The sequence below is a fragment of the Neolamprologus multifasciatus genome, chromosome 17 (assembly GCF_963576455.1).
Source record: "Neolamprologus multifasciatus chromosome 17, fNeoMul1.2, whole genome shotgun sequence".
Classification (NCBI taxonomy): Eukaryota; Metazoa; Chordata; class Actinopteri; order Cichliformes; family Cichlidae; genus Neolamprologus; species Neolamprologus multifasciatus.
Window position 1 is genome coordinate 24,418,352 of NC_140455.1, and position 22,371 is coordinate 24,440,722.

Here is a 22,371-nt window from a genome sequence, read left to right on the forward strand (position 1 = left end):
AAAAACAAACAAAAATGGGATGTGGGGTATGAACATTTTTCAGCTTCCAAGGTGAGACATGCTGTTATAAGCCAGCTCTCCTCTAATTGGCTACCACACACAAACAAAAGGTCTGAACAGCAAGTAGGTGGAGCTTCAGACCTTTGCGCTTCAGATTACCATATAAGGGCTATCCTCTCTCTGACATCATACAGAGCCAAGAGTAGAGAAAGCCATCTGAAGCTGGAGCTTTTGATTCAATAGGATTATGTCTCCATGCGCAGACCTCATTATTTGAAATTTTGGCTCTATTTAATGTGAGCTTCCACCTTTACAACAATGCATGTATAACAGAAAAGAATAGAACAAGAAGGTCCTCTATTCAAAAGCCTTCTGAGTCCTGGGTGCGTGCACGTTCTTCCTCTGTTTAGTCACTGAGATAATCTGTGATGCTAAACTTACCACAGATGTCAGGTAGATAAAGTGTTTACAGTGCATAGACTAGAGCACCATCCAAATGCATTTACCTATGATTGCATGGGCAAATGTGTTTTATAGTGCTTTGATTGGTAGTAAGAAAAGAAAAGTGCCATTCAATTTCCTTTTAAAGGAAATCCCATCCATTTATACATGGTTAGGCTCAAATCACAGTAGAACACCTAAATTGTATAAGAAGATAATTTCATGAGTTGAAATTGTTCATTTAAAATGTGCGCGTGCACACACACACACACATACACACTAGTAACACTATGCCTCACAGACTTGGATCTCCACATGATGCCTTAATGGTATCTTTAAAACACACACTAATGCAGTTGCCAGCAGGCATGAGTCAGATATCTGCAGCAGTAGTATTTGATGGATGTCTCCGGTGTTCTCCAATCTTTCTGTAGCTTCTCACCAGTATTAAATATACTGCCGGTAAAATGACTGCAGTGCAATGATAAATCAAAAGGACTTTGTCCCTCATTAGAAGTCAGGGTTTCAGGGTGTGGCTCTCAGATTGTTTCACTATAGCCCTGAGCGTCCTAATTGATACTTAGCTGGGAGGTGTGTCAGTAATTGTTTTGGTACCTAAAAGCAAGTTATTCCTCATTTCACAGTATTCACAGAGCTCTATGTGAGATAAGCTGTGAAGCCTTCCAAAACAGAAAAGGTCTATTCCTTCCCTCCCTTAAGTGGACAGATTTTCAGAGAGTTGCAAGAAAAATAATGAAGTCATTTTAGAAAGGGAAAAAAGATGGAAAGTTCTGTGTGTGCATTATTTCATGCAATCCACCAGCACCATCTGTAAAATGTGTTTAAACCACAGCTTTATATATTGAACATCAGCAAAAATTGACTGCTGAGATCTAAACGATATGTTGCATAACCGGGATAATCTATAGAAAAGGGCTGAGGCAGAAGAAGGCTGTCGAGTTTTGTATCCCTGTTATCAAAAAGGAGAGACTGTCCTGTTACAGCCAGCTCAGCCACCACATATCCTGCCAGCGTGTGAGAGCCACTTCGAGGTTTGTGGGTCAAAGCCCAGTTTGCAGCCATTCTCTTTATGAATCCTGACACAGTGGTTTTAAGTGGATTTGACTTCACATCGTGAGGAGACACATTGGGGACAAGGGTTCCACTGAATGGAGGTTTCCACTCACAAGCGTACACATGTTCGTACATACCATACATTCTCATGAGCCAGACCTATTCAGTGTCTTAACACGAGTCACATCATCCTGCATTTACTCCAAGATGTAGGATAGGAAATGACAGTATCAGCTGGAGCTTTAAGTATCTTGCTGTGAGAGGTATTTCAGTATTGAGTGATTAGTGGGTTTGTTATGAGGGGTTTTTTTAAAGGCTCAAAATTGCTTTTTGGTCAGAAGATCACATACACTCACAACGGGTGTGAATATGATGGTAAGTTTGGAGTTTTTATTTGAACTATTCTTTAACGAGTTTAAAAAACGAAAAAAATTGGTTCGACAAGTTTGAATTTACTTTGGTTTTTCTGTCATCGACACATTGTCCAAAGTATACATACATGCTCAAATACATGTCTGCACCCCCGTTAATATTTGATGAAATCTCCATTACCAAGTTACACCTCAAACAGATGCTTTTAGTTGCCATCAACAAGGTTCTGGGATAGTTCTGGCTGGATATTTGACCGCTCTTCTTGGCAAAATAACTGGAGTTCATTTAGGCAGTTAATTGGTTTTCTGGCACACACCTGAAACTTTTAAGCATAGTCCATAAATTTCCGGATTAAAATTTAGGACTGAGGTTGGGACTTTGAGAAGGTCATTCCAGAAGCTTCATGTTATCTTGTGTTGGCATCATTCTCCTACTGGAAAACCCACTTGAGGCCAATTTTCAACCATCTAGCCCAGGAGTCCCCAATCCTAGTCCATGAGGGCCGGTGTCCCTGCAAGTTTTAGATCTCACCCTGGGTCAACACACCTGAATCACATGATTAGTTCACTACCAGGCCTCTGGAGAACTTCAAGACATGTTGAGAAGGTAATTTATCCATTTAAATCAGCTGTGATGGATCAAGGACACATCTAAAACCTGCAGGGACACTGGCCCTCGTGGACTGGGATTGGGGACCCCTGATCTAGCCGTTAAATATAAGTGAAACTGAACAATTTGGAGGTAGTCCTCCTCCTTCATTATTAGTACCAGTACCACTGGTACACAGCAAAACAGCCCCAAAGCATGATGCTACCAACACCATGCTTGACAGTTGCTGCAATGTTCTTAGTAAAGCTCTTTTCACCTTTACTCCTCCAAACACACCTCTTTTCATTGTAGCCAAATCTCTCATCTCATGTCCAGAAGGCATTTGGCTTGTCTGTGTGGGCAGCTGCAAATTTCAGTTGAGCTTGAAGGTGTTGATTTCTCATGCAGGGGCCTCTTTCTTGGTCGGCAACCTCTCAGTCCATGTCGATGAATTCCCTTTGCTGTGGACAGTGACGCTGGTGTTCCAGCAGTTTCCAGTTCATTGCATGCTTGATCTTTGCTAGAGGCGGTGGTTTACGACACCAACTGTCTGCCATCTATAATCCAGTTTTGAGTTCCCTCCCCAGACGCCTTAACGCCCACTCACATCCTGGGCCATCTGACCTCAGGAATTCGCATGACAAGGTGGGGCCAGGTTTCACAATGAGCTCACCCGAAACCCTGGCTGATTGGGGCCCACACCCATTTTCACACCTTGGCTCAGGCAATTAGAGGATCTTCAGGGGGTCCTTTCGTCCCCCACTAGGTATAAATCTGAGACTCTCCACCATTTGACCTTAGAACTGAAGAAGCTTCTCGTATGAGAGGTGAAACGTCTTCAAGCAACTTAAAGAAGTCCAGACGCTTTTCTTTGCAAGCTCCTTTGACTTTGCTAGTTCTTGCATTGTTCCCTACATCGTAACCAACTTTCAGACATTGGCAAAGTAGTGACGCATCCAAATAACTTGTACTGACATGCAAATGTTTGAACTTATGATCTTGGAATCTGCAGTATTTTAGAAATAGCTCCAACAGACCTTCCCAGCTTCTGTAAATCTACAGTTCCTTGTCTTAGATCTTTACTGAGATCCTTGGACTTTCTCATTGTAGAAAGTCAGAGTCAATATATTATAGAACCTTCAATACCACTTATTAAAAGATTTAAGTGATCGTATGTATGCATTTGAATCTGTATGTATACCTTTGACCCTATGTGGACAAGAGGGAACAAAAAATAAATTCAAAGTTGTGCACCCAATTCTTGTTTTTTAAAGTTATTAAAGATGTATGCTGGACACACAATAGAAATAATAGTTCAAAGAAATGATCAAAGATCCAAATTTGCCATAACATTCATCCCCATGATTTGTATATGTGAACTTCTGCTGACAACTGTAGTTTTTTTTCTCCACATTTTGATTTTGTAGAGATTTACTAGTCGATGGGTCAATCCTCGCAATGATTTCTAGACAAAGCAACCACTGAAATAATCTGTTTCAAAGGTTATTTGGATAAAAGCGCAGAGTAGGAAGACTATGACATCAAACTAAACTTGACGGGAGTTGGGAAGGTCATGTTCAAATAAAATATGTCCTTCACATGATTAATGCCTCTCAGCATTACTGTCCTGTATCTTTGTCCCACATTTAGTCTGCTGGGATGTGGACACTCTGCTCACATGCCATAATTTCCTTGTCTGCTATAAAACCCTGATAAGAGATATGACGCACAATCCAGTGTGTACCAAAAACACACAAGGAAGCTTAGATCTTTTAATATAATTCAGTTGTCTTTGCAGTATCAGAGCACTGAGTCACTGAGAGAAGAGTGCTGAACAACCTGAGCTCAACACAAGTGATAAAATGTCAGGTATCAGGTAGGAAAAAATTTTCTACCTACTGCAGTTAATATAAACATATAGGCTGCTGAGACCCAGAAGAACAACAACAACAACAAATTATATTTCCTGTTTTCTGTTTGATGTAATCAGAGGATCACTGATCACCCATTTGGTGGTTGTGGGCAGGGTTGTCCTGTTTTCATGTTTCATGCAAAAAAAACCCAATTTCAACACGATTTCAGTATGGTTGAAACTGAATTGATAAAAACAGGATGTGTATAGTTTAATGCACTTTTAAGCATATACATACATATCTTGAGTTGCATTAATTGACAGGATAAAACAGGAAATCAAACTCTTAGCTTTTATGTGTGGGATTGGTTGTGAATTAAATTGAAAACATTCTTATTTGTGATGGCTAAAAATGTCAGATGTAATGTAATTGCTGGGTCTTAGGAGGACATAATGATTCACCTCAGTGCACGGAGAAGACGTGTATCCTCCTGGGAACCCACGGAAAGGAATCTTTACATTGAACTTATTTTGTGATTTCCTTCCTCTTTGGTGCTGAAAGAGGCCACCCAAACACATGAGATATCAATGAAAAGTCCTGTATTTACTACATCAAGACTTAGTAACGTAGCTCAAATAAATCAACAGACATAGACCAAAAACAAATGTCCATTACAGAGGACAAAAATGCATAGGTCGGTTCTCAGGAGGATTTTGTATGCACAAAACATTACACTTCTGCGTACTTGGAGCCATCTATATTTATTATAAGTATTAACTGGTTTGTCTTTTTAGTATATAGATTCTTGCTATTACATTTTCTTGTGTTTTGCAAGCTACATTCCCTATTTCCCATAGTACTAATCTAGCCATAAAATCCGTCAAATCGTTCACAATTACTAATATCCTACTTTATTTTTGTGTCAGTCATCTTTTAAAGTTTTTAATCTGATAACTCACTACACAGCTCTCACTTTCGTTTTTCAACTACAGATGACTTGTGCATACCAAGCATGCTACGTTAACTTCCCAGTTTTTTTTTTAATGAAATCTGGTGTGGCGCTGGCTCAGCGGCTCAGCACGCAGCAGGACCGGGGAGGGTCACGGGCTGTGTGACACGCCCTGCTCACTCAGAGGCTCATGTTGGTGTAGCGGTCTGTCTCTCCGCTCTAGTCTGCAGATAGACAAGCAGGCAGTCTGTCGACTTCACAGAAACGGGCTTTTCTTACCCTGGAGGTATCCTGAAGAGCCAGAGTCAGGGGCGGCCGGTGGGAGGAGGCAAAGAGACGGCAGCTGCTGCGCCGCACAGCCTCTTTGACAGCTTCAAGAGGAAGCATCCACCAGCACCGACCGATGTCTACGGTAGGGAGCGATTTTCTTCTTCCTTTCACTCATAAGCGACCGCCTGTTCACGGTGAGTGGTTGATAATGATTTAGGGACGCGTTGGTGTGTCGTGGTACGCCGCTGGCCGAGCATCTTATACCCGTTTTGTCGGATGTGGGGTCGGGACTGAGCATCAGCACGCCGGGGCAGAAAACGCTCAGAGGGTCCGTGTGAACAGCCAGCTGCTACATTTCCCTGTGTTTTCGCTTTTTGACCGTGATGTGTTTGATTGTAGAGGTGGGGGTTGTGTAGGAAAAGAGAGAGCACACTGTTAGCACGAAGCTGTAGCCGCCTCCGAACGTCAGGGCGGCGGGTAGCGGGGCAGAGGGAGCCGCAGTCGGCGTGGAGCATCTGCGGAAAGCCGGCAGCCGGTAGCGCCAATTAGACAGGAAGTGGGAATGCTGGGTTTCATATTAAAACAATAAAAAAAACTATGGCTTTATAGCTAACCACATGAAGGATCCTGTTAAATAATTTCATTTTAATTGTTTATTTGTTGCTTTCTGCGCTTTTTATGACATTGTACTGAAGATGATCAGATTTGGCGAAAATATACCATTTGTTACAGGTAAACACTTCTTAACTAAATCTGCCTATTAAGGTTAAAATTTATAGTCAGACCACACCAGCTGATTAGAAACTGAAAAGTGATGGTTGGAAGTTTAGCTTTGTGCACTTTGAGTGGCTTCACACCACACTGGCATAAATAGTTTGGATCGACTCTTGAGTTACACTGGGGGAAAAAATAATAAATATATATATATTACATTACACACATACTAGGGGTGCAACGATACTCGTATCGATATTGAACCGTTTGATACTGCGCTTTCGGTTCCGTACGCATATGTATGAACAATACAAAATTTTTAATTTATTTTATAAACTTTTCTTCCGAAGATGCTGTCTGTGTTGAGAGCTCAGTGGATCTGCGTTTGACTACTCCGCCTAGGCTGCACTGTCGAGCTCTGGAGTGTTTGATCATCACCTTGGCCTGCCTTTCAGTCCCTTTCTTTGTTTGCTTATTTAACTTTAGTTATTTGGGTTTTGGCTTTTAAATTGTTATATTATCTGTAGTATTTGTGAGGTTAAATATTTAGAATTATACTCTTGACTGAAAGCCATGTAGTCTCAGTTGCAGACATTTGGACTAAAACTGTAGCAATTTCCTCTCCATTTTTAAAATGTTATTTTAGTTTGCAGAAGTGTGCTTAATGTTAATTTAATAATTTTAGGTTAGTTTCAGTTTACTATAATAATCTTGGGATTCATTGATTGATTAAAAACAAATAATGTTGGTACCCTACCATTTTTTTCCGTTACTTATTTTTACTTTGAAATCTTAGACAGGAAGTAAGTGCTTGTGGAGCTCGGTGTCTTGACGCAGTTGAAGTGGAGAGCGTTTGCTTGATTTGAGATGATGTAAATTCCGTTAAATTGCCTTCTAACTGTCGCAGTGATGGATATCTGTGTGTGTGTGTGTGTGTGTGGTAGCTTTGGGTACAGGTAAGAGACCCGGTGACGGTCACGTGTTTGTGTGGCGTGCCATGTGGAAGCGACCCGCTTCAGTCCCCTCCTGTCTGCTCAGGGGTCTGACTGGGATCACTCTCCACAATGCGTCAGTCAGTGGTGACCAGCTTGTGTTCAGGGCCTTGCTTTCTTTTATTATTATTATTATTATTATTATTATTATTATTATTATCATCATTTTCCGATTTTTCTGGAGCCACTTGAGCGCACATCAGAGCCCCGTGAAACTAAATAAACTGAGTACAGATTCCCTTACAGATCTGATTTTTCTGCTTTTAGGTTGGAGTACATGAGGTTTGTGAATTTTACTGTCATCACCGTAGAGAGTTAAAGGGACAGTTCACCCTGCAATAAACAAAAAGTATAATTATATAAAAGATATTTGACCTTTTGTCCCCAAACCTTTATTGATATCCGCCTTCTCTTAACTATTATTACACTAAATGGCAGTCAGTGTGTGGTATTTAAAGCTTGCACGTCATTAGTGCAATTGAAAACCTGTCTAACAGCGTCTGTTTCCAGAACTCATCACCAAGTTACTCAGAAAAAACAGCAAAGCATGTTGTTGCAGTTTCAAGTAGGAACAATTTTCTTTTTAATAAACTCACCCAGTAAATATGTCACCCTATAGCTATCTGCCATTGACTAGAGGCTCAGTCTGACCAAGGTAAACATTAGTTCAGCTGTTAAGTCAGCCAGATGCAAGTTTCTACTGCCTTTACAACTTATGTCTAAAGATGTATAGTTTTATGCATCGGTTAAAACACTCGACTCCAGGTACGCGACGCGCAGCTGGAAACACTTCCCGCAAGTCGAGCTGCCCGAGATTCAAGAATGTACAGAAAATGTTACATTTTTGTCATTTATATCGTTATCAGGACGATAGAATTCTTATATCGGGATATGAGAATTTGGTCATATCGCACAGCCCTAAGTGCATCTGTTTTTGTACTTTGAGCACTTCATGGAAAATCTAATGAAGAGGTGGGCCATCTTTAGCTGTAGTCATTATAATTTTACGTTTAAGTTGTTTTTCAGCTTTTGTGAATATAGTTTAGTTTCAGCAGGTTTCTAGAACAGTGTATTTTGCTTGTTTTACTTTAGTTTTGATTAATTTCAGTGGTAGTTTGACAGCAAAGGTAGTTGACTTGCTTTAAACTTTCCCTTATTTCTTTAGATGTTACAACCTCACACTCAGACCAGTGGTACCACATATATTTGACTCTGCCACCATCAGACAAACAGACGCTCTCTGCAGGTATGCAGACGGTCAGTAGCTGCCCACAGACTTCCCGTGTGCTAACACCTCTGAGCCATAAATTCCCCATCGTGTGCTTGTTAAAGGAGCTTTATCTGTCCATCAGGCTGCTTATTGTGTGTGAGTCAGAGAAAGGCACATAAACAGCTAAAACGGTACTAAATCATGACATCTGCCTAGCTCTTTCTTTTAATACTTATTTTTATGTGACTCACTTGCCTCTCCCTCGCTGTTCAGTATCCACTCCCCACACACAACCAACTCTTTCCATGACTGGTCAAACAAAAAGTTGAGGATGGGAGATAAAAATCAGATATATCAGATATAAACATCCTCCCGTTTGTCCTCGTTGATCATATGCAAAGCAGATTATAATACTGATTTCATGTATTATGAGAAAACCAGTTAAAATCATTCATTTTAGGGGTTGAGGGGGGCTGTCCCCTCTCCGAGTCTTGCATCTCCTCATGGGAGCGTGTTTTATTTCGTATCTTATCATAACTTTCTGGTGTAAAGGACGACATGAGAAGCTTCTTGCACTGATTTCTAAATTGGGATCACAAAATGAGTTCTAATTATCTTCAAGGGATGGCCTATATTTGGCTCTCAGATAAGTGTTAGCTGAGTGTGCACACCGTGTCCAGGAGTGTGTGTGCGTTTAGACAGTGTATGTTTATGACTGCAGAAAGGTAGGGCCCGCTGCCTTCCTGCATTTGCAGTCCAGTTTGAAATCACATGTTTGTTTTCTTTCAGCACATACTTTAAATGATCTTGATGCATTTCGTAACACAAAAAGAGAAAGTCCCTCATGTAGCTTCCGGATTGCTTCATGTGTTCTTGCAAACTTCTTTCTCAACAGCTGCTTTATACTTGCACTTCTTTTCTGCCCTCCTTTCTCAGGTATCTAATAAATCTTTAAATGCTCCGGAGATGTGTTTCTGCTCTTTCCAAAACACCTCCTCCGTCCATGTGCATACCACAGAGTAGTAGTATATGGCACACTAAGCCTACATGCATGCTGGAAGATGATTCTTTTGCTTTCTCGGCAGTTTTAAGAGGGCTTTGATATAAAGATGTGGTCTGAGGTGAGGGGATTGCGCTTCCTCTTTGGCAGATAAGCGGGTCCCGCACGGCCCCAAATCTCCTTAGTGTCGTCAGTCAGCGCTGGTGAGAGAGAGCCATATTGAACATTTGATCCTGCATTGTAACCTGCAACATATCATGCATTCACCTCTGGATATTGTGAAGTGTACCAGTTAAAGTGTGCAGGTTAATTTGTTCCAGGGGAACACTCAAGACCTTTAAATGAAGGAAGGGGTGTTCTTTCACATGGAATCAGACTCGGACACTGGCTAAAGGTTAATGGTAAATGGCCTGTATTTGTATAGCGCTTTACTTTACGTTTAAATCTCAATGAGACTGCACTGGAAATTTGCCTTCTTTATTGCATCTCTGCCATGTGATGCCCACAAAAGCTTGTGTGCAACTGAGTCATAGCAAAAAGCTACACTATGCTTTATGTCTCAGGAATGACAACAGCCTGGTTATGCATGAAAGTTCTTATGATTAATTTTCAGGGAAACAGAGCTGCATCAACTCAATTTCACTGCGTTTTCTTTAGAGGTCTTCTGAAAAGGGGAACACAGCCTCAGAGAGGTCAGTTAATTGGTCGCGGAGCCATAAATGTCCACACAGTGAAACATTTTGTGCCAATCTATCGCCTAGACTGTGAGACTCCTTGGGGTAAACAGGGAATTTAGCATTTGCTGGTGGCATTAAATAATACATTTAAAAAAGAATTGTCACTTTGTGGCAGTTCATTCTAATTAGAAAAAAAGGGTCTGCCCTGAAATGAGTGTTTTAAAAAGGCTAACAGGAAATAAAAGCTCATCCTGTTGGTGGGTGTGCCGTTTATCTCTGTCTATCTGCATTCATTCATATCCTCTGACTCATCTGACATCTTCATTTCATGGCATCAACAACAGCAGCAGCTTCATAAACACATAAGAGGCTTCATCTTTGTGGTGATTTGAATGTGTGGAAAACTACAGATTGCACTCCTTTGATTATTTGTGCCGCCTTTTCATCACAGTAGGGTTCAGAATCATGCAATCATACCAGCTAAGCCAGTGCAAGAACTGGTGAGGAGCTAAAATGCTTTTGGCTATTAAATGATAAATGCTGCAGAAGCACACTAAAAGAAGCCAAAATCCACCCATCTCAAACTGTATCTCACAGGTCAGCAGCAGCCCTCAGCAATGTACTGCGCAGCCTGCGACTGAATGAAGAAAAACTATTTTGTGTTTAATTGAGTCAAAGTTCAGTTCACAATAAAATACATCAATGCAGTATTGTAGGCATTAGTACATAGGGCAAACGGCATCGGGGAGGGCGGGTCATGTACTGCTACCAGTTAGAGAAACAGAAGAGCTCCAAGACGAGGGTAAAACACAAACTATGGGACAGTTCAGATCCATAGTCCAATCCTGCCCACAGGAGAAGGGCATGAAAGCTGAAGGCTCTGCCTCCCATACTACTACTTTCAGAAACTTCAGAAACCAAAAGTAAGCCTGCAGCCCGGGAGCAAAGTGCTCTGTTGGGGTCATTTGTATCTGCATGATGGGGAAATGAGGGCCAAGTCATACTGGACTTCCTAGTACTGTGTGTCAGGTTAGGAGTAGGGCAGCAACAAATGAATATTTATGTATTAAACTAATCAGCCAATTTTTCTTTGATTAGTCAGTGATTATTTCAGTAACTCTTATCTCTGCAGCCCTAGTTAGGAGCGTAACCGCCTTTCCGCAGGTTGTCATGGTCTCCAAAGCAAGTTCATGTTTATTAACCAAAGTACTGTTTTGGAGAATTACTTTGTTTTGCAGGCGCATTAGGTTTTTTTTTTTTTTTTTTTTCTTTTCATTATGTCATCAAAACATCTGAATCCCTGGCAAGAAACACCGAAATGTTCCCTTTAAAGATGCCAAAAGACTAAATAGTTTAAAAGTAGCACACCCCTGTGACAGGCTTAATGAAGAAGAGGTGTCCCTGGTTTGCCCTTTGTCATGGGAATACCTGAACACGTCTGAATCAGTGTTTGGTGCTTTAAGGCTGTGGATGGTGAGGATAAATGTAATTTAATTACAGTAACGCGTTACACCCAACACTGGTCCTCAGATTAGCCTTGTACTGAAAAAGAGATGTAGGACCAAAAGGGTCGAATCCTTATGTTACTAATTCTCTGTATTTTATTTTAGGTGAACTTCCTGTATGACAGTAGTTTCTTTTATTGTGTAAATGGGGAAAAATCTTGAAAATATTAAGATTTCCATACATCTTCAAGTGTTTTCTATCAGTGTATTTTTCAGACCATATCAGGTTGAAAAATCAGAGGTTACTAGTAAAGGTTTAAACATGTAATACCACCACTACCCCCCCCCCCCCCCCCCTTTTTTTTTTTTTTTAAATTGAAGGTTTGAGCAGATGTTGTAAATTAGCATGTGTCACCTTGCTACTCCCTCTCCATCTGTGGTTCCTGTGAGCATCCATGCTGTCAATAACCAGAGGGGAATATCGAAGCGTCGGTGTGACATTGAACCCCACAGGGACATGGGTGCTCATGGGTGCTCTGATGACCGCTTGTCACTGGAGGGTGATATCCACTGGAGGATTTAGAGGCTTTTTCTGTCTGTGTTGATTAATGTTGTCAATGACCAACCACAGCACAGGGGAGGATTTCTGAGCATAAGACCACTCTGAGGTTACATCTGAATTTAAATTCGGGAGATTTAAAACGGGAGCTCCAATTTGTACTCGCTTCAGAGTCATAACAAAGTCAGAGCGGAGCATGCAAGCAGATTTCACATCAGAATTTTTGGTGTATAGATGGACAGATAGATGTGTGTTGTGTATTACAAACAACTGTAGAACGTGCCAGAAAATGATTTTCTTCAGGGAAATCCAATTCTAGGTAGCACTTCTGGTTTGGTTGTAGTTATTAGGCAGTTCTTCACAGTGCATTGATGCCAATTAAATAGTGTAAATAAATGTAGGCGAGACCAGATTAGTCTTCACTTTAATCTTGTTTTATCAGTTGGCCTATTTGAACATGTTTGGTGATGGCTTGCCTCTTTCAGACTCAAGTCTTTACTTGCCCAAAGTTCAAGTTTGTGTTGCAGTGTTACTTTCTCAGTTGCATTAAACCATTGTTGCGAGCGTGACAGCTTCTCCAGAAACACGATCCTACGAGTGAAGCGGGGGTTTCACAGTTTCACTGAATGCCGCTTCACACATGGCTACAAGCATGTTGTGGCCTCAGGGATGTAATTTGGGTTTCCTGCATCTCCTAACTTTAATGTATGACCTGTGACTGTTTAAGAAGCAATTCATCGTTTGAGTAATTGAGCAGGAATGGAAAAAAAAAACAACCCAAAAAACAAAGTGAGTCATGATCAGTCATGATCTGATAAGACTTCCTGAGAAAAGACAAACACCCAAACCACCGCACAATGTCTGAACATAATTTGAGTCTTTGGCCTGTGTTGCATAATAGGTTGGACATTATCTTAGTGGGTGTGTGTTCAAAACACAGTTCAGCAAACACAAAGGCTTACAATATATTCCCACACTCCAGGTTTCAAAGAAACTTAATGTAAGAAAGGTTGGATATCAAAGGGAACTGTTTCTTTACTTCCTTTAATGTGACAGGGTTTCCTTTGAAACAGGCTGAATAAAGGGCTTCTAACCTCCGAACCAACAAGATGATGGTTTTGAAGAGTTGCTTAACTTCATAAGAAGAGAGCTACTTGGTCTTTTGCTTTATGCCTTGCCTCCACAGCATCAAGCCGTGAGATGTGTGTTATAATCATATTTTCTGGGTTTAAACTCCGTTTTATTTTGAAGGGCTCCGACAGTATGTGAGTTATACTGAAAATATAATGTAATGTTTTCAGTCATTGTTGACATTTTAAACATTTTGAGTGAGGTTGTTGTTGGGTTTTTTTTTTGTTTTTTTTAATCAGACGGTAATATCTATGATAGGATTTGTAGACTCCTTTGTGGTTTCAATGGTTTGAAAAGCATTGGGTGTCTATTGATGTTATTGTCCAATCAGACCCGTAGCTCTGGTTTTATGTCATTCTAAACAGTTTTTTTTAGTTTTTGTTTTTGCTTTGAACTGTTTGTTTGATGGGGGATTCTTGAAGCTGTTAGCCTTGATTGATTTAGCAGTCAGTGCTAATAAAAGAGGTTTAATCTGTTTCTATTGCAAATCTAGAGAAAATGAATTTATTATATAAGTCTGCAGTATTTAAGAAATGCCTAAATTGCATTGATCTGTTCATCCAGTTTGTTGCATGATAATCTTTAGAGCCTAAATGTGTCCTCCACGTGCCCTACGAAGATGGTAAAACTCGACTTTTTTATGAACTTCTAGTGTTTAAAGTTGCTGTTGTGCTTACTTGTTAAATATAACCTCAACAATGCTATACCCCAAATGGTTTTCTCATTTTAATCTTAAACTCTTCCATTGTCTTGGTTTGTATTGCCTGTCAAACAAGTACATCCTCATTCACCTCCCAAGTCTAGCAAGATTTTCCACTGAATGATGTAACAGCTGGCTGATTGACTGGACTGACAGACTGCTCATGCTGAGGCATTCAGTTAGTTTGGTTACTTGAGTGTCTTAAACTTACTACCCTAAGTCATAAAGTACAACTCCTGGATTTTGTCTTTTTATGGGAGTAAATGGAATAAGCCATCTACAGCAGAGCTCATGACGAAGGCTGCCACTCCCTGAGCTGTGAAGTTAAGCGTTGTAACAACACACATTGAAAACAGCTCATAGTTCTGATAGGGTGTGTTTAATAAAGCCTTTTAGCAAATTATTTTTGACCTTTGCGAATGTATTTACCAGCACATTAAAACCATTATATCAAGAAATGACTAGTTGAACAGCTTTGTTAATCCAGTAGTTTTTGTCATTCATCCAGCAAGCTAAGATACGCCTTGATTACTGTGACTACATCAGTCACAGCTTTCAGTTAAAAAGGAGTTTCTATTAAAAATGGTGGTAGAGCTGAAGTAAATCCAGAAATTTTAGCCTATTGTTTGTGAGAATTCCCGACTGTATTCAGAACATACAGTATGAGAAGGAGGATAAACAAGACTGACATCGACCGGGAAACTTCCAACTCAATGCGAAGAAAAGGACGGATGGCGTAGACGATCAATTTACTTTGGAAGTCTTATGTCAGAGCTGGGAGTGAGAGCACTACTGAATCGAGTCCATACCGATAGTAAAATTTGAAAACCAGGGACAACCAGGACTTGTTTGGCTCCAACTTGGTAATAATCAATCAATGCATCTCTAAGCAAGCTTTCTGTTTGTTTGGGGTTTTTTTTGCTCTTTTCGTTTTTAGCTTAAAAACGTCTCTGAAACCTATTTAAAAGACTCGTTTAGGTAGTCACACAACAGTAGTACAGGTTGCAAGTTTTACTAATGTTTACATACACTGCCACCCACTTGTCTGACTTGAGGGGGTGTTCCAGATGAATTGGAGTTGTAACATCTGCTTAGTAAGAGATGAAATATTAATGTATTTCTTACAATTTTGTTTTTGGATTTTGCAAAGACCCATCTCCAGATAAAGCCTCAGGCACGCTGTCACAACATGTGATTTAAAAGTCAAAGCTTGATGGATCTGTTGGAACGCTGACTTGTTTAAGTAATGATTTAACGAGGGGTCAAACGCTGCCTTCTATTACAGGTACTGGAGGCAGTAAAAGTTGGCACGGTTATGGCCCTAAATCAGCCCTGTTAGCTGTTTTCTGTTTATACGGGAATGTCTGTTCCAGTGGAATCGAGATTTGAGGTTGTGACGTAATAATTTTGTACCAGCTTCATGGTGTGGTGTCATTTTATCCGGCAATGTTTTTCAGCACTTAAGTAAAAAGTGATGCTAAAACCTAGTTGAGGTGTTTTTGTTTTTTTATAATGTGTGAACTGGTGCTTGAAGAGGAGTTAAAAAGGAAACTGAAGCCAACAGAATCAGCAGCATAGGAAGTATTTATACAGGTTTTCCAGAATTTTCTTGGCACTCTCAGAGCAGAGGCTTATGCCGAGCTTTTGGATAATGTGCTGATGAGTGTCAGAATATCACTGAAAATGCACTTTTTACGTTCTCATCTCAACTTTTTCCCATCAAAACTGAATGGTGTCAGCGATGAGCATGGGGGATGAACTTAATCAAGATATAAAACTGTTGAAAAACAGATATTAGGCCAAATTTAATATGAGCATGATGAGCGACTACTGTTGATTCACCCAAAGAGAAACAGATGTGCAGTATAAGCGTGAAAGCAACCTCAAACATTACTAGAGCGCTCTTCTTGTTCTATTTTGAGCTAAATTGGCAAAAACGTGCTTCTCTCATATCGTCTTCTGGTTTGGTTTCTGAATAAACACATCAGACGTTGCGTTGCTATATTGACGTGTCAAAATATCAGTGATGTGCATTCCAAAAACCAGCCTTGATTCCTAATACAAGTAAATAACAGGAATTTTTATGAATGTTACCCCCAGACCAAATTGAATTTTACATTTAATTTTAAGGCCAACCCATTTTTAGCTGAAGAGCGCCACAGTTACCCCTTCATTTTTGGAACATGTGTTATTCTGGCAGGAAGGTAGAGCTCTAAGTGGGCCCTCATGCTCCAGTCCCAGTAAGAGAGCAGCCTTTCTTCTAATCTTTCTGCCAACAGACGGCCAAAGCCGATTGCATGCTTTCTTTCCCTGAAATCAACACACTCCAGCGGCAGCAGTGGCAATAACCATGTTCTCCTGGCCCAAAGATATTTGCTTTCCATTCACAGAAGTTGACCCCAAACACTGTGTGTTTGTGTGTATGTGCCCTCTTATCAAATTTGTCACACCTTTCAGATATTATTACAACTGTGCCGGAATGATCAGAGTGATTGTGACACGAGGAACACCCTCTCTGAAATCAATCGCCAAAAATAAAAAGATTATAACTGTATAGTGGAGAGATCTCATTGCATTAATGTAACCTAATCTGTCCAGCAGCAGATGAAATAATCTGTGGGTTTTCATACCTCTCATGTTCACAACCATCTGCTTTAATCTGCATATAGGAACGGTGGATGGGTAGGTGGAGGTTTTTAGAAGGATGCATAAATGGATGAGGTACTTGGAGAGCTCTTCTGTCATTAATTACAAACCTAGCTGGCATTGACAGAAGGTGATGCTGTAGTGTGTTAAGGACTACATTACTCTGTGTTCACTGTAATCTATCTTTGCTCTGGATAGCTCATTAAATCACTTGGTCACAGATACCTGTTTCCATACAAGGGAGCTTTGTGTCATTGGTTGAAAGAATGAACTAATCATTATAAGCCAGTATTGACTATATGACACCATTAAAGCTTCAGTTTGAGACTAATAATATCCACCATGGGGTAATTGTTCTCGTGGCTTGGTTATGTCTTGATGCATGCTCGATCATCCAGGTTAGGAAATCCCAGAAAGTTGATTTTGTTCATCTGGACATCGCGTATTGAGTGGATGTATAGCATTAACTTTCCTGGACTGTTTGGTCTTGTTTGATGTGAAGAAAACATTTTGCAACAAGGGCTTTTGTTGGCGTATTAAACCTTTTCACTTCTGCTGTCTACAGTAGGAGGCGTGTTGTTAGGCAGTAGACCAAATTTGGCAAAAATCTAAAAGAACTTGGTGAAAGCATTTGGGTTGGACCAATCTCTGACTGAGCCACCAACCTTTTGCATGGATAACTGATGGCAGCTTTAAATCCTGCAAGCCTCTTTCCACATTAGAAATAACAAAGCCTGCAGGATAAGCAACAGAGCGGCTATGGCCTGTGCCACTGGTCTGTTTATGCAATTAGGTTTTTGAGACCACCTCACCCATCATCACAACATGTCTAGATACTGTATTTAAGCTTGACTGGCTATGGAAAGTGAGACTTTGGTCAGCCATTTTGCTAATGGCTCCCTCAAATAGACCATAAAACACTGGCAGGCTCTCTGCAGCCTGAGTTTGCATGGGTGTTTTTTACATTAGCTGAAAGAACTGGATACTCGTACTGCCAACAGCTTGCTCAGTGAAATCAAAGAAATATATGGCTGTCTTAAATCACTCATTACATAATGAACATGATGTAGTGAGAAGTAAATTGAAATTTTTGTACACTCGAGTGATGGATCGTGCTTTTTGCCCTACCACTAAAATGCATGATGACACAATGGGGGAACTGAATCAAATTCTTGATGCAAAGTCTGAATTTAAATTCAGCAAAAGAGGAGTGACAACTGATTACAGAGTTGGAGGACCAGGAAGGTGAATAAAAATGTCTTGAACTTGCATTCAAGACATCAAGACAAATGGGTACAAAGCCACTGTTTTGTCTTCCCTGTTTTGATAATAACCCAGTTTTCAGCTGGTCTGGTTGACGGATTGAAGACTGATCCCTGGTTGGGAATCAGTGATTTATGGCTCTGTGCAGTCCATGAATCCATTTACATCCCCGTATTTGCATTAAGGGAAAAATCAACATGATAAACAATTATTCTAATTCTAATTTCAAAGTATAACATTGCAGTTTTGGTATTATAGTGAGTGAGTTGGTGTTGATGGTTCAGGGAGAGGCCTGTTCTCCCCGTAGCCCTCAGACAATGGGACAGGTGATCGGTTTCCTCTCGGTGCATGGAAGCTGAGTTTCTAGGAATCAGAGTAATTGTGGCTTCCATGAATCTCCAGTAGTTTTTCCTCATCACCTTTTCCACTTTAATCCAGCGATGCTATTTCAGATTAAACATACAATTACACTTTTTCCCCCCTCCACTGTAACTGTTTACCATATGGAAAGTTGAATTCAAATGAACATGTGACATGTGAAGCTTGTGGCAGCATGCATACCTTTTTCAGCCTTGAAGGAAGCTGTTTAAAAAGGTGTGGATTACTGAGCCATCTGATGTAAACTCACTCTGTTGCAAAATTTTTGAACTATATATTTAAGGATACAAGCTGTGTAGGTCATTTTTCTTTCTTCCAATGCATTGCTTTGATTTATTTCTTAGTGTAACTATTTTCTGATGCCAGGTTTAGTCTTACAGAATTATTATTATTATTATTATTATTATTATTATTATTATTATTATTATTATTATTATTATTTTATTTTTTTTAAATTAGTTAAACTCAGTTTGGTACACAGGTATAACTTGCATAAGCTTCACACACACCACTGCAACTGTCCTCAAGAAAAGCTGGAGGGCAGTTTGTTCCCAAGGGTCGGTAAGAGTTGAAATCATACACAGATTACAGAAAATGAAAAGTTGTCATCAAACTCTGATGACAACTTTCCAGCCAATATTTGGAGGACAATGTGTATTACTTGAAAGTGGTGCACGGGGTTTTATACCACGTTGAACACACAATACAAGTTCCTGACCTCTTGGCCTGAGAGCTGAACTGCGGGTGCGATTGGCAGCCTGGGTCTAAGCCAGGCGTAAACAGACACCACAGCTCACGGAGGCTCTGTCACTCAGAGACAGCTGGTGTAATTACAGAATCCCTCTTTGCCATCGCATACAATGTCGACAACGCACTGACGCAAGCGTATACACGTGCACACAGAAACATTAGCTCACACACCAGCGCTCCCACGGCCAGATATCTAACAGAGAGCGCTGACCTTTGGGTTGACACTTGCTCATAGTTTAGTGAAAAGGTTGAATTAAAGAGGTGCTGCTTAAATCCTTGAAGCCCACGGCCAATATAATTAATTCTAATTAGATTAGCATTTAGCTGCCTTAGAAAAAAAATGGAGTGGGAGAGAAGACCTGCCGTTTTTATGCGATAATGCAGTCTTGGATAAGGGCCCTTTTAAAAAGTGCTGTGCAATTATGTGGGTTTGTGTAAGGGACAAAGTTACTGCCTCATACACCAGAGCGGGGGAGTTGAGCTGCAGTATCCTGAAAAAGTCTTTAATACTGTAGTGTATAACTTGTCACATTTATAGTGGGTTTATCTGATGTAACATACATTAAGCCACTGCTGGAGCACACTCGTATTCATCATGTAGGCACCATGTCCTTTATGCTGTAGTCATGCTGAAATGGCTAATGCTAGTAGCTCTGTCTTGAAGAACTTGACACTTGATTAGCCATGTGTAAGATAAGCGAGACAAAATACTGTAAGAATGAAATATTCTGATCTTTATTTATGATTTCTTTCTTGAGGATATTATTATAGATTTCCTCGCCCTCTATATTGATGTTATTTACATTTTTATTTATCTTATTTAGTATCTCAAGAAAACATCAGAACCACATTTTATTACGAAAAGAACAAAAACATATTAATGGGTGATGTTTTATTACTGTGTAGTTTCCTCTTCTTTTAACGAGACCCGTCGATGTCTATATTATGCAATGTAACAAACAATTTCACAGTTACAGCTATGTCAGTCTTAGCTAATGTTGTATAAAGGAGTTAATGGTAATGCTATTAGCAAGGCGCTAATAGCCTGTATTTGTATTTAATAGCGTCACTATTAGCCCCTTGCCATAGCATATGCTTGGCTTGTCTAACTATTAGCTGTATTTATGCCTAACAATTTAACTGTTACTCATGTTTTATACAGTTTTTATTATAATTTTAACTAGTTGCTGTAATTAAACTCTTCTTTTATGTTTATTGACAGTTCTGTTTATCTATATTGGATCATAACTTAAAACTATGAGCTATACATTTTACAAGTGAGTAATGCTAATCCATTAGCTTTAGTTAACTTTTAAGATCAAACCTATTCAAGTCCACTTAGTACTTTAGCTTGACTATTACAATAGATCTCTCCACATTCTACATTTTTCTGCTACATATGTTTCTCCAATAGCGTGTATAAAGTATGATTATAAGATTAGAGGATCATCAGGGGGTCCTTTTGTCCCTCTGTGGGGGGAAACTCCCACTAGGTTTAAATCTGGGACTCTCCACCATTTGACCTTAGAACTGAAGAAGCTTCTCGGATGAGAGGTGAAACGTCTTCAAGCAACTTAAAGAAGTCCAGACGCTTTTCTTTGCAAGCTCCTTTGACTACGATGACCTGGATGACTGAGAACCTTCACAGACATTATAAGCCTGTAATATTAGTGAGATTTTATCTGAGGCTTGTAAATTTAGCTTACTTCACTTATCACTGTAAATTGCAGGCATAATAGCAGTAACTAAAAGACTAAAGGGCTTGCCCAGTAGTCACTATTAACATGCTTTTCTCAAGTGTTACTTTTAGCAGCTAATGTGTTTTATTTAATCTTGTGGTCAGGTCATTACCCCACCCTCATCTAGTCTCTCTGGGACAGGGAAAGGAGACTCATTTCCTCTCTTCCGATTGTCATTGAGACAAGAACCAGAAACTGCCTTAAACAGCACGGTGAGCCTAACAAAACCAAATTTAGAAATGTGGACTTGTGGGTTAGGAGCTGGGATGACCACTATTGCTTCTCTGTTGATTCAAGCCTTTGATGGTGATTCCTCTGTCTCTAAATGCAGGATGTATTGACTTTTGTGGTTCTTTTGCATGGTGGATAAAGGTGTATCTCCTGGAGTCCATGTTGGCACAGCACTGTGAAAGTGCAGCCAGTAGTGGTTGTATACTTAACAGAGCTTTTCAGGATTCTTTTTTTTTCACTGCCATCACTGTGCGATAGTGAAAGGGCCTGACTGTTCCTTTGTGCTGCTTGGCACTGACTAATGCTGCTTTAATTATTGGCTGCATTTCGCATCATTTTGCTCTTTCTATTTTTCCCACACTCACTCCCCTCCTCCCGCTGCCAGCTTTTGTCCGGCTGTAATGGCTTTAGCCAGTGTGCAGCTGTGCAGCTCGATTTTTGCCTGCGTCTCCAGCTGCATTTAGCTGACCCAGTAATGGAAGGGTTGTGTGGGGAAAGGCCGGAGGCAGAAGGACTGCAGAGCTGTGGCTTAAAACAAGCTTCCTCAGACAAACGGCGTGGATTTCCTGTGGAGAGTGGCTTTTGAGGAATAATACAAAAAAAGCCCTCAGTGTGAAGAAAAGGAGACATGAAATAAGGCCAGAGTGCAGCAGCATTAGCTGCAGACAACAGTAAACCTCTGCTGCTGAGCTGTATGCCTTGAGCGTATCCCAGCTCTGTTTTTAAAGTGACCCCCGAGTGACTTTGGATGTGATGTGGTACTTTGTCAAGATGGCATCATAACCTGAGAAGCTTGTCCCTTAAGCTTTTAGGGCTTGTCCTTGCTGCCCAGCATTTCTCCTTTCAAGTCATAATATAGACTCTAAAAGAAGATGCAGTCTTATTCACCAATGACAACACAACAAGGTCACTGCTGACAGACCTCATCTCTGCTTGTCCTTCATAATCTGTGTGATTGACAAGGACAGGCTGAGGGATTTAAAAGTAAAGTTTAATTCAGTATGACAAAAATAAACCAAGAGAATATGCTGGGTGCCTGAGGAAAAAGAACTATCTATAGACCCTTCATCCATGTTGAGATCCTGAATCTCTAGTGTTACCCAGAAATTTAGGTGATTAAAAAGTTCAGACTGTGCTTATTTATTTCATGTTTTAAATTTTGAGGTTATGCACTTGAAGGTCAGCTCATTGGACATCTGTTGTATTGAAGTCTCATACTGACTGCATGTCAAACCTGGAGACGGTATAAAAGTTGTAGCCACCGTCATTGGGTTTGGCTGCATTTTGGTTGGTGCAACGTGATTTTGCACCAGTCTTTGAACATGCGTTTTAACGCTGCAAAATCTGAGATTTTAACATGAGATTCTATGAAGGTTGACTTGGGCAAAC

The 22,371-nt window shown here is 40.3% G+C and overlaps 1 protein-coding gene across 4 annotated transcripts in view; it reads left to right on the forward strand.

Annotated features, from left to right (window-relative positions):
* The first annotated feature begins 5,404 nt into the window (after nt 1-5,404).
* The window catches only part of LOC146499420 (fatty acyl-CoA reductase 1), a 59,017-nt gene continuing 42,050 nt past the window's right edge, over nt 5,405-22,371 (forward strand). Inside the window, exons 1-2 of one of the 4 annotated variants that reach the window (XR_014870282.1) lie at nt 5,405-5,689; nt 20,856-20,963. Coding sequence is in view for 2 of the 4 variants with exons in the window: in XM_085138381.1 (XP_084994507.1) it covers nt 5,681-5,689; nt 20,856-20,963 (117 nt within the window). In the remaining 2 variants the exon portion in view is untranslated. Of the gene's footprint in view, nt 5,690-8,278; nt 13,347-20,855; nt 20,964-22,371 lie in introns of those variants that run through there. The other 3 variants (XM_085138381.1, XM_085138382.1, XM_085138383.1) reach the window with 3 other exon arrangements.